At 43.4% G+C, this 18,609-nt stretch overlaps 1 protein-coding gene across 2 annotated transcripts in view; it reads left to right on the forward strand.

The window, feature by feature from the left end:
• The window catches only part of KCNH1 (potassium voltage-gated channel subfamily H member 1), a 375,869-nt gene that overhangs the window by 139,812 nt on the left and 217,448 nt on the right, over positions 1-18,609 (forward strand). For both annotated transcript variants that reach the window (XM_041771002.1, XM_041771011.1), the window contains exon 7: positions 16,361-16,790. In XM_041771002.1, coding sequence (XP_041626936.1) covers positions 16,361-16,790 — 430 coding nt within the window. The remainder of the gene's footprint in view (positions 1-16,360; positions 16,791-18,609) is intronic.

Consider the following 18,609-nt stretch of genomic DNA (forward strand, 5'->3'; position numbering starts at 1 on the left):
AAAGTTCTCTGTGACTAGAACGGCCTGGTTTGAATCCAGCTAGGACAGCCTAGCCCACTTTGCAATCTTATGCAAGTTACTTAACTTTTCTGTGCCTCAGTTTCTCCTCTGTAAAATGAGGATAATAGTGGTTCCTTCCTTATAGGAGTTAGGAGAATTAAATGAGCTCATGTTTATAACCTGCAATGCCTGGCACATGCTAAATGCTGTGCAAGCGTTTGTTAAAAACAAACAAACAAAAAATTAAATTACTGCAGCCTTGGTGCACTTGGGTGGCTCAGTTGGTGAAGCATCTGATTCTTGATTTTTCAGGTCATGGGATTGAGCCCCACATCAGGCTCTGTGCTCCATGTGGAGTCTACTTGTCCCTCTCCCTCTGCTCCTCCCCTTGCTCAGGTCATGGGATTGAGCCCCACATCAGGCTCTGTGCTCCATGTGGAGTCTACTTGTCCCTCTCCCTCTGCTCCTCCCCTTGCTCACATGCACGTAGCACGTGTTCTCTCTCATAAATAAATAAATAAATAAATAAATAAATAACTTTAAAAATTGCTGCAACCTTGGGGACTCAAAACAGACATTTGTGCACTGATTCATAGCAGCAATATTTACAGTGGCTCAGGGGAAATATCTCAAGTGTCTATCAACAGGGGAATGGATAAGCAAAACGTAGTATAACACGGGTGCAACCACTATGGAAAACAGTATGGAGGTTCCTCAAAAAATTAAAAATAGAACTACTCTACAATCAGGGCACCTGGGTGACTCAGTGATTGAGTGTCTGCCTTTGGCTCAAGGCATGATCCCGGGGTTCCGAGATTGAGTCCCGCATTGGGCTCCCTGTGGGGAGTCTATTTCTCCCTTTGCCTGTGTCTCCCTCTCTCTCTGTGTCTCATGAATAAATAAATAAAATCTTAAAAAAAAAAAAAGAACTACTCTTATGATCCAGCAGTTCCACTCCTGGGTATATATCCAGAGGAAATGAAAATACTAACTTGAAAAGACACCTGCACCTCCATGATCATAACAGCATTATTTACGATAGCCCAGACATGGAAACAGCCTCAGTGTCCATAAAGACAAATGGATAGATTGTGGTGTGTGTGTGTGTGTGTGTGTATACACAAATACAGTGAAAATTGAGCCATAAAATACAGCCATGAAACAACCAGGAGATCTTGTCCCTTGTGACAACATGAATGGATCCTGAGGGAATTATGATAAGTGAAATAAGTCAGAGAAAAAGAAGTATTGTATGATATCACTTATATGTGGAATTTTTTTAAAAAGGTGTAAAAACCTAAACTCATAGAAAAATAGATTAGATTTGGCACACCTGGGTGGCCCAGCGGTTGAGCATCTGCCTTTGGCTCAGGGCATGTTCCCGGGTCCGGGAATCGAGCCCCACATCGGGCTCCCTGAGTGGAGCCTGCTTCTCTCTCTGCCTATGTCTCTGCTTCTCTCTCTCTCTCTCATGAATAAATAAGTAAATCTTTAAAAAAAAAAAAAGAGAGAGAGAGAGAGATTAGATTTGTGGATACTAGCGGGGAGAAGGAATGGGAGGAAAGTGATCAAAAGGCACAAACTTCCAGTTACGAGATAGTAAGTGCTGGGGGTCTGTTGTAACACATGATGACTACAGCTACCACTGCTGCGTAATGTATGGAGAGCTGCTGAGGGAGTGAATCCGGTTTTTATCACAAGGAAAAAACATTTTTGCAATCTATATGAGGTGATGGATATTAAACTTATTGTGGTCACGATACCAAAGTAAGTCAGATCATCATGCTGTGCATCCAAAACTTACCTGGTGCAGAGTGCCAATTATGTCTTGGTAAAATTGGGAAAATGCACTATGGGGTAATAAGCACTACGGAATATTGTTCATCCAGAAAAAGGAATGAAGTTCTGACACATGTTACAACATAGATGAATCCCAAAGACAGTGTCAGCTCCACGATCCCCGGGGTCACCTCCTGACCCAGAGTTCTGTGATGCCAGGACGCCTGAGCCGAGGCTGGTGTCCTCAGCCCTCCACTGACATCTGGGCCATTCGGCAGAGTCCCACCCTTTGGCAGGCTCCTTTGGCCATCTGCTTTGTGGTCTGGGGAACTGCGGCTCTGTCTGCTTGCCTGGAGGGCTTTGCAGCTGAGAGCTCTGTTCTGGACAAAGATGGGATTGTGTCCTAGTACCACCAGGAAGGGATTTAAATTATTGTCTGTACATGCATCGTGACTTTAAAAATCATTTGTACGTAATACCACCACCGCTGCCAGCAGCACCCATGTGTAAAGCTTTTGATTTTAACTCTCCAAAAGATGTCCCCATGAATTATTTTGCTGTAGCCTCATTGTAGTTCTGTGAGTCAGGTGGAGTGGGCAGCCTTATGGAGCAGCCCCCAGGTTGACCACTGGCCCTTGGGTCAGCCTCTTCCCCCTTCTGGTTCTCAGAGGCCTCGTCTGGGGTGGGGCTGAGAGTCTTGGGAGTCTGTTAGTGCCCATTTTGTTTCACATCTGAGGTGCAGTGAGTTGAATAATCAACAGCACGTAAAGAGCTGAAGCCAGCTGGCTGTCACTGCACCTGTTATGTGTGGGAAACCCACGTCAATGGAGTCCCCGTGAGACGTACCCGAGGTCTGCCCTGGGTGGTCCTAGGATGCCATCCTGCCTGTCCGTGGGTCACCGAGTAAGAGTCCAGGATCTTTAATCTGTCCAAATGCAGCATGGCCCAAGCCTAGGCTTTTTCATGCATTAATCTTTAGGCAGTGGAAGGAGCATCATCTCTTTATTCTAGCGCTGCTTTTGTTTTTTCACTTTTTCATTCTGCTACGTGCTGTCTATACACCCCACCTAATCTGCTTGAAGAGAAGATGGAAATCATCAGTCTCTCCTCCTGTGGTCAGGTTGGCTTAGGTGGAGGACTTCCTGAGTGAATGCAGGAGAGGCCTAGGCTGGCTTCTGTCTTTGGAATAGCCATGGAAGAGTCTGATTTCATTGCTGGTTTTTAAAAATCGGATCGCACTCAACACATCCATCATCCTTCATGGCTGCTTGTCTGTTAGTTCATAAAAAAAAAATCCCAACATTCCGACAAAACAGGGAGAATTATATTATTTATCTATACTCTAGAATAGTTATGAGAAGTGAGTTGATGCATAGAAGAGTAAAAGTTAGACTTCCTTGCCCTCTTGCGAGTGCTTAGTAAATTATGGCTGGGATTGTTTGCTGCTACTCAGCAGGATGGGGTTGACAGGTCAGGGTCTGCATGTAACTTTTCCATTCAAATAAACTTGTACGTGGCCTGTGTGTTTCTTCAGTAATTTCTAGTCATGGTAGCCAGAGAAGTGCTGGATCTTTTAAAGTGAGTTGAGAAATAGAAATACCTACGTATAGATTGTATTCTCTTAGTTTTGCAGGTATCCTGGGTCTCTCTTGTCCTTATCAGGTGAGCCCGGCTCTCACTTACCCCAGGGGGGCTCTACGTGTCCAGGAGCACCAGGCCCCCTTTCCTGTTTTCCTTTACCTAACATGGCAGTTTTGGCCAAATGTCCTTGACTGGTTGTTCTCAGCTTTTCAGGGAGGAGGCATTATTTTCCCTCTCTATGAATCCTCACTTAAAGGTGACTTCTTTCTGACATTTCAGATCTTTTCTTTTTACTGAGAGTCCCCTTTGTGACTCTCTCTCTTCTTTTTTTTTTTTGGCTGGATTTTTATAGCTGAAGGACAGTGAGGTGACCACCTCCTAAATAACAACTGATATTTTTGTGAACATTAATCCTGTGTAAGTGCATTTTTCCCACTTGACAGATGAAGAAATGAAGCTCAGAGAGTGGGCGATAGGCTAGGGTCATAGAGGTAGTCAGAAGCGAGCCAGGGACAAGGGCCTGGTTCCAAACCTGAGTCCTACAGGTGGCTTTGGGTGTGCATGGGACTTCTCACAAGTGGCCTTTTTATTTATTTGTCTAATGAGAAGACAAGTTTCTTTTCTCTAGGGCTTCTCTTAAGTTTGGTTGTAGTTCCTGATTATTTTAACCACACAAAATGGTGACTATGCTTACTTCCGCCGGCTTCCAGAAAGTTTAGAACTCTGTATTTACCAGAAGCTTCTTACAGGAGCCATAATTTTTCCTTAGAACATTCCTACAGAGGCTTGTCCTCAGAGGGCCAGATGGCAGCAGAGTAGAACTCGGTCTGTGTCTGTCAGTTGCTTCACGGAATGAAAAGTCTAGAATGATTAGTGGTCCCATCACCACCCACTGCTGAGGCTGCAAGAAGGAATAGCCCCCGAGGGCTTTCAATCTATTTGTGAAGATGGGGCAGAGATAAAACCATGAATAATATTAGAGGCGAAGCACTGACAACTCCTGGCTGGAGGGGCTTCTTATTACCTCTAACCTATGGGGCCTTTAAGTTACTTAAGTTATGGCCACTGGTTCTTCCTGAGTCTCCTGTTTCTCCCCTGTTCCTTCCTCGGTGTCCACTGTGTCAAGTCACACATTGTCCTGGGGCTAAGCCAACCCCCTTGGCCTGCTCCAGGGTCCCTGCTCTGACTTCCCCGTGGGTGGCCGTCACCAGTGCACCCAGGGGCCTGTCTAGCTCTTGTCCTGGAGCTGCTCTGCCCCTGGGGGTTTTTGTTTGCCCGGGGCAGTGAGCTAGTCTGAGCACGGGGGATTCTTTGCACCCGCCCCAGCTCTCACAGATACAACCCAGGTGGCTGGGCTGTGGGCCTGCGGCTTGCTGTACCAGGCTCCCCGGATTCTGGGCAGCTTTTCACACATCCAAATCAGCTGCTCGAGGCTTCCCTCCTCACCACCCCGGTGGAGACCTCAGGGCCATACCACAGATTCCTGGTGCTGGTCAGGAGGGCAACACATTTGTGGGGAAGGACTCCCACCTTCTGACTGGAAGCTTAATTTTGGTTGACAATGAGGCCAAAGTGGATCATGTCTGAAGAGGGAGGGAGTGTGCTTTTTAAAGCCAAATTAGACTGCCTTAGGGAATGATCTCCACCTCCCTCACCATTAAATAGAGAGTGTTATCCCATGATGTGGTCAAGGAGGTCCCAGCTGCGTGCTCCTTTGCTCCTCATTGAGGGGAGACTTTCATAATGTCCGACTGTTCTGTATCAAGAGCCCTGGCCAAGCAGTGATAAGTGGACCAAAGCCCTCCTCAGGCCCCAGTGCTGAAAACTCCGATGTACACAGCCCTCCCGAACGTCCCTGGGATTTTCACCTACACCAGGCCCTGTCATGCTGTCTCTGAGAATTTAAATCAGATTAGCTTAAAGCAAATTAAGGGCATGGCTAATTCTGCAGAAATGTCACAGCTGCAGGCACAACATGTATTTACTGCTTCCGTTAGTATAGGAGACAAAGTACAATCTAGGCTGCTTGGATTCGTTTCACTTCCCGGGAAGAAGAAAACCTGAGCTGAGTATTCTGTGAAACACAAAGGCATGGCTCGACTGAACCAGATTCTCTGTTCTGTAGACCTAAGATCTTATTTGGCCACTGATAGATTTCAATTTTCGGTGCCTCCAGAAAGAAAAAAGAGCCTGATGGTTCAATATTGCAACTGAATACAGTTTATTTCAAGGTTTGAATTGTCAACAGAAAGAAAATGGATGGTTTTAAGGGATATTTCTAAACTTCCTTTAATGATTGTTTTCTGTGGAGTCTGCAGATGTGTCCTTTGGATACATTATTGGTTTAAACAAATGCAGGGTTGCAGGCTATCCCATTTCTGGTTGGAAAGCTCCCCTTAAACTCAGTAACCACATCCACCTCTTGAATACGGTCAACAGCCCTGTTAAGTGACGTAGAGAACAATTCCCTTTATATACAGTCGCAGGCCTTGTGGGAATTCAGCCTCGATGGTGGCAGCTGACTGCTCCCTGCCTTCATCTGCAGGCTGTGTTGTCTCTGTGGCCTCATTGTAGGCATCCTGAGGGCAGGGCGTTGCATGTTTGTTTTTGTACCCTTGGTAGCTCTTGGCTGTGTCTTCCTGTACTAGGTTTTCAGGAAATGATTGTGGAATTGAATTGAACAAGCCTAAAGTAAAATGTTGGAAGATGGAAGGGACGCAGATTGTATTTAAGCTTCAGTGAGTAACTGCCAATTAGATCTGGTAAGCCAGGTTATTGCATTAGGGAGGTGAGATGGATCCTCAGTTCGCAGAGTGGTGGGATCATCATGGAACGTTTATTCTTTGAGGTCATCTCTGTGTTAAAGACAAACAACTCAAGCTCTATTAATAAAGTAGTAAATCCTCACGCCAGACCAGTAGGTTTGCGACCGTCACAAGTTCTCCTTGAGAGCGTCAGTGGAGGTTTCCACTCAATAAACAAGTATTGAGCAACTGTGAGGAGCTAGAACGATGGAAAATGAGAGAAAGGAGTTAAGGGAATACACTTGGGAGTCAGTTGATCAGGGTTTGAATTCTAGGTCCTCCACTTTCTACCTGTGGGATTCTGGACAATGAAGACATCAGTTTCTTCATCTGTGGATTGGATGTATAATATACTTACCTCCCAAGGCTATGAGGATTAAGTGAGGTAATGCTTGTGGAGTCCTTGCTGTGCCTAGCACTTAGTGAGTACTCCACAAATGCTAATTATTACTCTTACTAAAGATGAGCTTCCCGACCTCAGGGGGTTGTGTCAGCCTAATATAAAGACATTGTGACATTCCTGCCTCAGGACATTTGTACTTGCTGATTGCTCTGTCTGGAACATGCTTCCCTTCCATACTAGTGGGTCCACATTCTCATTTCCATTGGGCCTCTACTTAAATGCCAAGATCTTAGGGAAGTTTTCCTTCACAACCCTGTTTAATGTTGAACATCACCCCCTCTTCCTGTCACTTTTTATATTCATTTTCCTGCTTAATTTTTCATCTTTTTGCCTTGTACCATTTATTCAACTTATTTTTTTTTTTAAAGATTTTATTTATTCATGAGAAACACACAGAGAGAGAGAGGCAGAGACACAGGCACAGGGAGAAGCAGGCGCCCCATAGGGAGCATGATGTGGGAGTCAATCCCAGGATCGTAGGATCCTGACCTGAGCCAAAGGCAGATGTTCAACTACTGAGCCACCAGGTGCCCCTTTTACTTACTTATTCTATTTATTGTCTATCTTTGCCAATTTAAAGAAAATTCCAGAAGGGTGAGGATTTTGGTCTGGTTTGCCGCTGATCCATCATCAGTGCCCCATATTAAAGTGCTCAATAATTGTTTGTTGAAGGAATGAATCAAGGACCAGTCTTGGGAATCTAGTGGAAGGCATGTGGAGCTTTGTGGCTGTCAGAGAGATGACCCTGTGTTGAGTCTTAGGTTAGCCATTCTTGACCTTTCTTCTGTTAACACTGTTAAGATTATGGAGGCCGAGAAGTCCTGTAATCTGCCACCTGCAGGCTAGAGACCCAGGAGAGGTAGTTGGTATAAATTCCGGTCTGAGTGCAGGTGAGGACTGATGTCCCAACTTGAAAACAGGCAGAGAGTGTGAATTTTCCCTTACCTGACTTTTTGTTTTATTTAGGCTGCAGTGGATTGGAGGAGGCCCACCCATACTAGGGTCTTTTAGTCTGTTTTATTGAGTCTATGGATTCAAATGTTATTTCACTTCAGAAACATCCTCACAGACACACCCAGGATAATGTTTAACCAAATGTGTGGACATCCTGTGTCCCAGTCACATTGAGACATAACATTAACCATCACAGCCATACACAGAGGATTTGGTTTCTGTGGGTTGATGAAGTTTTGGAATATAGGTGAAGGTCCTGAGGTGATGACCAAGAAGGAATTCTTGACACATCTTTGGTGCAAAATGTGGTTTTATTAAAGCCCAGGGACAGGACCGGTGGGCCGGAAGAGCTGCTGCCCTGGCCCTGTGAGGTGTGGCTGATTATACACCTGGGAGTTGGGGGAGGTAAGCAAAAGGGAGATTTCATATGCTAAGGAGGACCATACTAGATACTGGTGGCCTTGCCCTTGTCAAGTTAAAGATGGTTTTTCTCTCTAGCAAGACATTAACATTAAGACAACTGGAAGCTTCCTGAGGAATGTCACACATATCCCACCCTGGGCGGGGGTCATTTGTGGGATATCAGCTGTGCTTTGTCCTCAGATAGCCCTGTGCCCCCATCAGGTGACATCTGATTCACAGCTTTGAGGGTGTTATTGTATCTACACTCCTTTTTCTACAGGTCAAGAAAGCAGATTGAAATTCAGATGCGAGAGTAGTACTATTATTAGAATAAGTTTGAATTCTCTTTAATACTTATTTTTTATTATACTTCCTTTTTCTTTTCTTTTTCTTTTTTAATTTTATTGAGAGAGAGAGAGAGAGAGAGAGAGAGCAGGGGAGGAAGGGCTAAGGGTGAGGGAGAGAGAATCCTAAGTAGGCTCCATCTCACAACCCTGAGATCATGACCTGAGTAGAAATCAAGAGTTGGATGCTTAACCAACTGAGCCACCCAGGCACCCCCACTCTAATACTTATTTTAATACTTATTTTAAAAGGCAAACTTCTTGTATACTTGCTGAGGATATGGGACTTATCCTACCACTGGAGCGTTGAGAAATGTCTTTAAGGATGGGTCAGGATTTCCCAGGCAGACAACCAGGGAAATAGTGTTTGAGGCAGGGGGCATGGCATATGCGGAGGCATAAAGGTGCAGTGTGATTGTTGACTCACAAATGATTTGATATGACTAAAGCATATCTTCGTACCTGGAAGGGAGGCAGTGAGAGGGGAGGCTGTTGGGGACCACATTACAAAGGATTTTGTTTACTAAAGGAATGGAATTTTATCTAGAAGGCAATGGAAGCCATTGAGTGGTTCTAAGCAGAGTTGTGTCACATTTTAAAGCTTATATTTGATTATATTTGTAACTTGATTTTTTTTTTAATTTGGAAAAACAATAATTCACATGGTACAACACCCAAAAGGGTATATACAGTGAAGAGCCTCTCTCCGTGGGACAGTGTCTTTAGTATCTTACCTATACTTCTAGGGGTGTTATGTGCATAGACAAGAAAACTTGCTTGTTTTCTATTTTTATCCAAATGGCAGTGAAAGTAGGCATTGGAATACTGATGGACCTTATCATCACTCTTCGAGAAAGAACGTTCAGTTAAGAAAAGTTTGTATAGCCAACTGAGATGATGACACCTTTTTTTTTTACTTGGGAGACTGTAGATCTGAGGCATGTTCTCCATGTTGGGGAGTAGAAGATGGGCTGAAGGTTACATGTGGCAAACTCCAGAACTCATGGGATATCCCACTGACAAGCTCATAGGGATCTTAAGGTCAGGAGAAACGTCTAGTTTGGAAAGATGGATTTATAGGTTATTAATGTGGAGATAGGGTGGTTGAAGCCACATTACTGGATGCAGCTGCCAGAGAAAGGGTTATATGGAGAAGAGATAAAGGCCAAGAATAATGCCTTTATAATAATAATAATTAAATATTTAGTTAGGAATAATTAGAGTTATTGTGGGAACCAAAGGAGGACAGTCCATTTCACATTGTTACAGTAGCCAGGGTTCAAGTCTGGCAAATATAAGGAAGAGAAAGTTTATTAAAAGGTTGTTAGGTACTCAGAGAGTGTTTGGAAAGGCCAGGAAAATATTTGGAGGCTATCTGGCAAAATCGTATTGCAGAACTGGTCCTATGAATAAGTCACTGCTGCTGCTTGACATGGACTTGCAATGTGCAGGGCTGATACCACCATCAGTGGATCTTGGGTATCAATTCTAGAACAACCACCTGCTATCTCTAGGAACTGGGTGATGCTGCCATGCTCTTGCAAAAGGGGTTGTATACAGTAGATACTATTCAGTGACTGGGGTGGGTGTCTCTAGTAGCAGATTCTGGGTCATGTGCTCACATTTTAGCTGTAGCCAGGATTGGAGAAAGAAGATTTGTGGTTATCTTCAGCTTCTGGGGTGGGAAACAAGTTCTATTTTCTAAGGTGGTAATTCCTCAAATGCAGAACGACAGTTTAGATGCCGTGTAGCCGTGAAGAATATTAAATGTCCATTACAGGTGTCAAATGCTGAAGGTATAACAATTAGAAGTCAATTGTTGACCTTCAAGATAGTAGATTCTGGGAAGTGGTGGGAATGGACATCTGAATGCAATGGGTTGAGAAATGAGTGGGAAATGAAGAAACTGTTTGTTGATTATGGTTTTAGGAAGAAATATTAGGAAGAAGAGGGAAGTTGATATATTTGGAAAGGTGCATAGATCTTGTAACAGTAGTGTGATTATAGAAAAGGGAAATTAGTCCCTGAAAGGGAGGTTTGAAGACAAAGGCAGCGAAGAGAGAGGAGGGTGGATAGTTGATGGAGTGATGTCCGTGAGTGGGTGGAGGAATGAGTTTTGGTGCAGTGTGGAAGGATGGTGCAAATGCACATACTTCACATACTTGAATTAGTAGAAGTGTGATGTAGAGGGCGTGTTGATTCTAACAACCTCTACTTTCTCTGTAAATTGGGAGATATGTTGGCTGAGAATGAGAATGGCACAGGTCAGGTGAGATCCTGAAAAGAGTAGTGAAGATTTGGAATATCTACTGACATGAAGAGGAGAGAGGGTTGTTCAAGGAAGAGAAAAAGGATGGGTGAGAAACATCCAGGGACCCAGCTGAGAATGGAAATGACAGCTCCGTCCCTGCTGTTAGATCCCACGCAGGGCTGGCTGGGTTTGGCAGGAGGGCAAGGAGAGGGGTTGTTGGTTGATAAGAGGAGAGTACTGAAGTGATGTAACAGGGTCTAGTATGATGGGAAAGGAAGTGAAATCTGGAGAGTTGATGGTTGGAAAAGAAAAGATAGCAAAAAGAAGCCAAAGAATAGATTGGGTTGGATGGGGATAAAGGAGAGGGCGGAGAAGCAGAAGCCTGTAATCATTGTGTGGAATGCTGGTGTGTAAGATGTCCGAGAGGGGGTGGTTTCCAATGATGACCAGGCTCAGGATGTGGAGAGGGGGTGAAGGTCGCTGGGAATAGGGAGGCTAGAATTTTGAATGAGTTTTCCCCGTGGATGTTGAATGTTCCCATGTCAATAGCAGGAGATGGGCTGGAAATCCAGGTGCAAAGATTTTAAAGGATGAAAGGAAGAAGTTGATAAGTGGGATAATTAGTGAAAGATTAAGTTAAATTCTGGCATATTTGTCAGTATTCAATGGTGTTAGCTGTCAATAATCAGATGGCTGTAATGAGGAGGTATTTTTGCTGGGTGGCATGAATCTTAAAGGAAGGGATTTTTTTTTGTTTTTGTTTTTTTGGAGTGCCAGCCAGCTCTTGTTTGGAAGATGAAAGTGTGGAGGTTGAAATCTCCTTTCCATTTGAGGAAATACCTTACAAACTCCAGGATGTATGGGAGAAGCACAGGGAAAAACAGAGTGCTCGGTGGCAGGGGGATGAAGGGGAGGTACTGGCTTCAACTAAAGCAAGAAGATGGTGGGAACAATCCAGAAGGATGTTGAGGCTGGGAATTTCTTTACACATGAAGGTGGGTTCCAGAAGACTCACAGGGAAGCATGTGAAGGTGACCTTTAGCTGCAGGAAGATGCAGGCGTAGAGTAATCATGTGAGGTCAAATGCAATGAAAATGGTTTACCTGCAGAATCTGCTCTGGACGCCATCATGTCCCCACCTGGGGGAACTCTTCAAGGACCAGAAAGACTGAATGGTTTTTTTCAGTAGCACATTGTCATTAGTCTGTCAGTGTTATCTACATGCATATGACAAAAGAAGAAAATATGAACCAAAAGTTGATGAATCTGGCTAATCGAGAAAGTAAGGGATAGTCCGAGTTAATGAGATGATATATGTCATCTGGGTGAATAGGCAAAACTTGATAGTTCACATACACAGGAATTTGCTGATTGCCAGATGTCCACTTCCGGTTTGAATGGCATCAGTATCGCTGCAGCTGAGGTTACTGAGATTTTAGAAGGGCTTCCTCGCAGTCATACCTGTTGGCGTCAGTGATAAGGCTCACGGGCACAGCACAGGTTCTCACCATCCCTTCATCCGCATTGATTCATCTTGAAAGTCTTGCTTCTTCATAATTTTAAGGTTGTGAGGAGCTTTCTGGAACAATTTGGAATGTGAGATAGGTTTACTGATACAAGAAGTCCCTGGGGAAATGTGATTCTTTACCATATGGTGCTGTCATGTTTTTAGCATACCAAGATAAAAAAAGAAAAAGTTTGGAGTATTCTGTTTATTTGTCTCATCTACTGAACTTCAGGCAAATAAGAAAAAAATGCAAATTAATAGCTTGAAATGATTTTAAATAGCTAGAATTCCAGCTGTTAGTGCAATAGGCGAGAACTTAGACAAAACCGTGTAAAAGAGTATCAGTGTACACAGATAAATAACACAGTGAGGAAGTGCCTATTTTATGTTGTTCCAGAGGCTTCTTACAACGAGAAAGAATTCTCTAATAATCCAAACTCTCAATTCTGTTAAGAAAACATTTGAGACTCTTTTTGAGGAGGTGCTCGCTTTAGATTCTGTGTAGGTATATTAGTTTCCCAGGGTGCCGGTGACAAATTACCACAAACTGAGTGGCTCAATACAGTAGAATTTTTTCTCTCACAGTTCTGGAAGTTAGAAATCTGAAGTCAAAGTGTCAGTAGGGCCATGTTCTCTCTGAAGGCTGTAGGAGAGAATCTGTTCCCTGCCTTTCTCTTAGCTTCTACTGTCGCTGGTAATTCTTGGCATTCCTTGGCTTGAAGACACATCCCTTCAATATCTGAAACCAATATCTGGTTTCTCTCTGTGTGCCTGGCTCTTCTCTTTTTTATAAGGACATCCGTCATACTGGATTAAGTGTGACCTCACATCTTAAGTAACTATACCCACAACAACCCCGTTTCCAACTAAGGTCAGTTTCTGACGTTCTGGGAAAGATGTGAATTTGGAGGAGACACCGTTCAACCCAGTTCAGGAGGCTTCTAAAATGGATAACAAATGGCTTCTGTCTTCAGGAAGATGTAGCACCTGCTATAGTTGGGGAAACTATAGTGCAAAGCAATGTGTTCAGTTAGTAATGGATACAGAACACCATGGGCATATGGAGGGGTGGGTGATTGGTTGTGACTCCAGAGGGGCCGTGGAAGGCTTTAGGGCAGAGGTGGTAGCAGACCTGAAGGACAACAGTATACCGGCTGGTAGAAAGGGAGAAAGCTGGGCATTCTGGGCTGAGGGTCTTGTCTGAGCAGGCACAGAGATGCAAGTGGTGTTGCAAGATGTCTGGAGTGTATGGCTATAGGATAGCAGGCCTTTGGGTAGTGATTGCATTGCATGTGTTGTGTGGCCACTGGGAGGGGATGGAGAAGGGAGGAGGGATGAAGTGCAGGTGGAGCAGAGGGAAGTAGGAAAGGTCCCGGGAGCCCAATCATTCATGTCCACGAATGACTGCCAGAATGGAATCTTAGAGATGCAGTGGTTAAAGGGGGAGTTGAAGGAGAAGCTGAATGAATGTTCTTAAGGAAGCCCTGGAAGGCATCACTAGACTCAGCGGCTAGACTAGATGACATCTGTGCTCTCAGCAATCTGCTTCGGTGGCAATTAGGTAGAAGTATCCTTCACTAATCACATCTTGCCCCTTTCACTGGTTATCATGCTCTTCCTTGCTCTCTCCTTTCTTCCTATCAGGCCCCTTCCCCAGGCCAGGCACTGAAGCCGCAACAGTGAACAAGAAGTCACAGACCGCATCGTTTTAATCTCTTCCCTGGGGCGTTAGCACAAGGAGTACATAGTAGGTTCTCCTTAAATGTTGCTTTGAATTAAAAAGGAGAGAGGAAAAATGACAAGGCAGTTTTGCCCTGGGTAATAAGTTCTGCTTCGGAGTCGAACTGCTTTGAAAGATGATCTCAGGAACCTCCTTGTGAGCAGGTGGAGAGTAGGTGGCTGCTTACATGTGTTTGATTTCTGAGTCATCAAAAAGGCTCCTTTGCCTCCCAAAATATCTCCTTCATCCAGGCTGTGGGTATTTTTAATTCCACTATTGGAGGTTGATTTCTCTGTTGAAAAGCAGATGCCCTCTGGAGAGAGGATATCCATTTACCCTCATCAATCTTTTGCCCCTTATTATGGGCAGGGGTAGGGGAGGAGGGTTCTTAGCCTTTCCTGCATGGCAGGTTTTTAAGAAAAGCATATGGAGGGAAAAGAGGACCCAGGAGCAGTGTACTGCACATGCCAAAGACAAACTTTGTCAGGGTTAGCAGTTTGGATGAGCTGAGCTGACCCTGGAAATGTAGTCAGTTGGCCTAGAAGAATCCACTATTATTGATTTGCTGGTGTATGTTGGACAAGAAGTGATTATTTCTGTTGTAAGTTTTATGGCTACAGAACTGTTGTTTATTTGTTTTATTTTTCAAAAGGTGCAACAAACCCCACCCTCATCTCAACAGAAATAATTTGTGTGGCAGCTGGATCTGTGGTCTTTATTGTCAAGGCTATGCTACATATGGTCATTGTGTTCACATGTCAGGGAAGGCTAATAATAGCTACTGTCACCAGATATCCTCCAAAGTTTCAGTGGCTTATTTCAGGTTTCATTTTTCATTCATCTCATAATATGATTCAAAATGATGGGTGGGGAGAGGGTATTCCACGTTGTCTTTCAGGGACCCAGGCTTCCTCCGTGCTGCATGTCCACCATCTTTAACACTTGGTCTCAGGGTCTCACTAGCCTCATCTGGAAGGCATGCCAAGGGGAAGAGAGCACATTTACTTTTAACTGCCTTGGCTTAGGAATGACACACTTTTCACCTTACATCCATTGGTGAGAACCAGTCTCAGGGACCCACCCAGATGGGAAGAGTCTGGGAGATGTAATTTATCTGAGTATCTTTAGTGAGTCTTTGACACAGGCTCATCAGAAAGTGTTTATATATTTTCCTTCTGTCTGTGACATAAACTGACCCTCGGGCGTTGTTATTAAGGGAATAGGGGACAAGAGACACTAGCAATGACCTGGAAACTGTTCAGTGTTTAGAGTAGTGTAAAGTCATTCATTCTAGTTGGTGAAGGGCATCATCCTGCCGTTGGGATTATTGCTGTGTGAGGGAGACCGAAGTTGTGGTACAAAGAAACGTCTCTATTTTGTTTGCTTGTTTATTTGCTTTTTAATGGAAGTAGGAAAAGCAAATGGAAATCTCTCTTCCCTACACCTGGGAGCCACTTTGAAATAGGAATTTTAGGACTTTGAATGCAGTGGATTCTGTGATGTTAGTATTTCCTTTAGTCTACTTCCCTCATTGTCTGGATGAGACAATCGAATTGTCCAAATTCACATAGCAAGTTAGTGGTTTACTTGGGTCTCAAACCTTGTTATCCAGATTTCTACTCTGATGTTCTTTTTACTACTACTATTCCCTGAGAGAAGCACTATTTGGAGAAGAGATCTGCCCTGGCAGGGTTTGCAGGATGGCAAGAGGCTTTGACTCACTGAAATCAAAAGCTTCCTTCTATCCCTGAGGTTCCTTGATTGATTGTGTTTAAAAATATGGTGTCTGATTGTATAATCCCTGGGCTGACAGGAGTGATGTAGCTTCAAAGAATTTGCAACTTTCCTGAGAAAACAGAATCTTAGTTCTTTATTCTTCTCAGCTGTCTCTTTAGTTCATTTTTATCCTTTTTAAAAAAACTGTGTTTTTTACAAATATATATATTTTTCTAACTATAAATGTAATACGTTTAATTATAGAAATTAAGTTAATATATTCAGTGTAACAAAAATACAAATATAACAAAAAATTGGCTGTAATTCTGTAACTCTATAATGCATTGCTAACCGCTGTCAGTATTTCACATTTCTCTCCATGTGTTTCCTAGCCATTTTTTGAACACATAAATACCTGTATACTTATGTACAATACAATTAGAATAAAATATTATACGATATGAAATAAATATTATACAACTCTTAAAATATTTCATATTACTTAATATGAAATATTACATAACCCTTAAAATTGTTTTAAAATAGTAACGATATGAAAAACGCTCATATATATTTGTATACTCATCACAATTGGAATAAAATTCTAATTTTGCTTTCTTTGTTTTGTCATCTACTTTATAATGGAAGTAGGAAAAAGCAAGCGGAAATCTTCCCTTCATATACCTTGGAGTAAAATTCTAATTATATTGTAACTATACAAATATGTATGAGCACTTCTCCATATCATGATTTATTTTAAAACATTTTTTAAAGGGTTGCATAATATTGCATCTTGTGGAAATGCCCTATATTGAAGGAAACGGCTCAGGTGGGGAGGAGGCAAGGAGTAGTAGTATCTTTGGTTCTTGGCCCTGACGCTCTGCTCCTCTTTCTCCCAGGGCATCAGCAGCTTGTTTAGCTCACTGAAGGTCGTTCGGCTGCTTCGTCTGGGGCGAGTGGCCCGTAAGCTGGACCACTACATTGAATACGGAGCTGCTGTGCTGGTCCTGCTGGTGTGTGTGTTTGGGCTAGCTGCTCACTGGATGGCCTGCATTTGGTACAGTATCGGGGACTACGAGATCTTTGATGAGGACACCAAGACCATCCGCAACAACAGCTGGCTCTACCAACTGGCGATGGACATTGGCACCCCTTACCAGTTTAACGGGTCTGGCTCAGGGAAGTGGGAAGGTGGTCCCAGCAAGAATTCCGTCTATATCTCCTCGTTGTATTTCACTATGACCAGCCTTACCAGCGTGGGCTTTGGCAACATTGCCCCATCCACAGACATCGAGAAAATCTTTGCGGTGGCCATCATGATGATTGGCTGTAAGTATGGCAGTTGCTGGGGCTGTGTGGGTGATGGGCAAGAGGCTAACTGGACATTCCTTCCCTTGGCTGGGAGTAGGGTGATGGCTGCAGTGCTAGCAGGATCAGGGGGTATAATTACTTAGAATAAGAAGGGCTTTTTTTTTTTTTTAAAGATGAGCTTTATAATTTTCCTGATAATTAAAGCATTATCTGTTTACTGCAAAGAAATTTAGAAAATACAAAAGAGCACAAAGTAGAAAATCAAGACCAACCATAAGTCTGCCTACTCAGAATAACTACTTATTACCCTTGGCCTCTCCCTTATAGGTTACTTTCTATCCATATCTGGACACATAGATACAGATTTTTATAAAGTTGGAATGAGATGCTGCATATACAATTTGATAAACCTGCTTGCTTTTAGAACAGTGACTTGTGAAAGTCTTTTGGTGTCAATTTGAACACAGCTCTAGATCTGCGCAGTCTCATATGGTACCAGAAAAAGAATATAAGAAAAAGAAGCGTGTGCGATATCTCATTTATTATCTTTTATATTGATTATATGTTGAAATGATAATATTTTTATATAGTGGGTGAAGTGAAATATTTTAATGAATTTCATGTTTCTTTTTAATTTCTTAATGTGGCTCCCAGGAATATTTTTAAGGCATTTTCTATTTTTCATACATTTTTGATATCTGCTTTATGATTAAGAAATTTCCCAAATTCTAAAAACAATACAAACCCTCCCCCTGCCAAACCCACACAGGATAAAAAGGCTCTTGTTCAGTTGAGAAGTAATGAGTTATTGGATTAACTTGACTGGACTGAAAAACAAAAATAACCTTAGTTTTTGAGGAAGGTGCCTAAATCTGTCACTTACCCATTGACCATCGTGTAGCTGTTGCTAATGCTGGGACTGGGGACCGCCTTGGGCTGGGAACAGTGAACTCTCTTCACTGAAGGGAGTTGTAGGGAGAAGTAGACCTAACTGGGCTGGGGAGAGCATAGGAATTCAAATGGCTTGGGCTCATGGTGAACCCGCCAAGTGTACCCTCTTGGCACTTCAATGACAAATGGTGACATGGGTGAGGACAGTTCTCCCATGAAGCATCAGTGTGGACAGGAGTCTGGTCACACGACGAAGTTGGGCTCTGGTTACAGCAGCCAGAGACTGTTACGCTCCATGTGCTCCTTCAGAGTGGAGCTGGCACATCAATTGTTATACGGACCAGGGAATTCTAAGACCAGGAAACCTGAGGTGTCAGTTTCTCTTGCTTGGTCCGACCCACCAGGGATCCATCGTCCCCCTCTGCAAATGGGCTTTGTGACCCCAAATGGTCACATTTGCTGCTTGCCTCCTTTTCTGCAACTATCTCATGGTGTCTGGTGTGGTTCTTCCATAGCCCATGTCCTCTTTGCAAGGCGCAGAGCTTGCCTCTGAATATTTACTCAATGTGTCTAGGTGTAATTGATTTGTGGCAAGCGTGCGCCCATGGAGCTTTTGGGTTTGCTTCTTACTTTAAAATGGGTCTTAATAGAGATGATTGCCTGACCATGGGAAGCAGCGTTAAGTATCTGTGGGTGGCTAATTGCTTCAGCTTAATTAGAACTTGAGGTGCTTTCTCCTGTCTTGTAAAAGGATTTAAGACCTTGGCTCTTCTAGGACTATTTTAGCCTTAACAGCACTAGTTTTCTAGGTGGTGCTTGCAGCATTTTTGAGAGCCTTGGGGTACCAGGTAAGCAACCAGGTGTGTCGTGCTCTGGGCCCAAGTTCTGCCTCTAAAAGGGGGAGATGAAGCATTCTTTCTGCCAATCGAAATACCTCCTTATATCC

The sequence above is a fragment of the Vulpes lagopus genome, chromosome 1 (genome assembly GCF_018345385.1).
Source record: "Vulpes lagopus strain Blue_001 chromosome 1, ASM1834538v1, whole genome shotgun sequence".
Taxonomy (NCBI): domain Eukaryota; kingdom Metazoa; phylum Chordata; class Mammalia; order Carnivora; family Canidae; genus Vulpes; species Vulpes lagopus.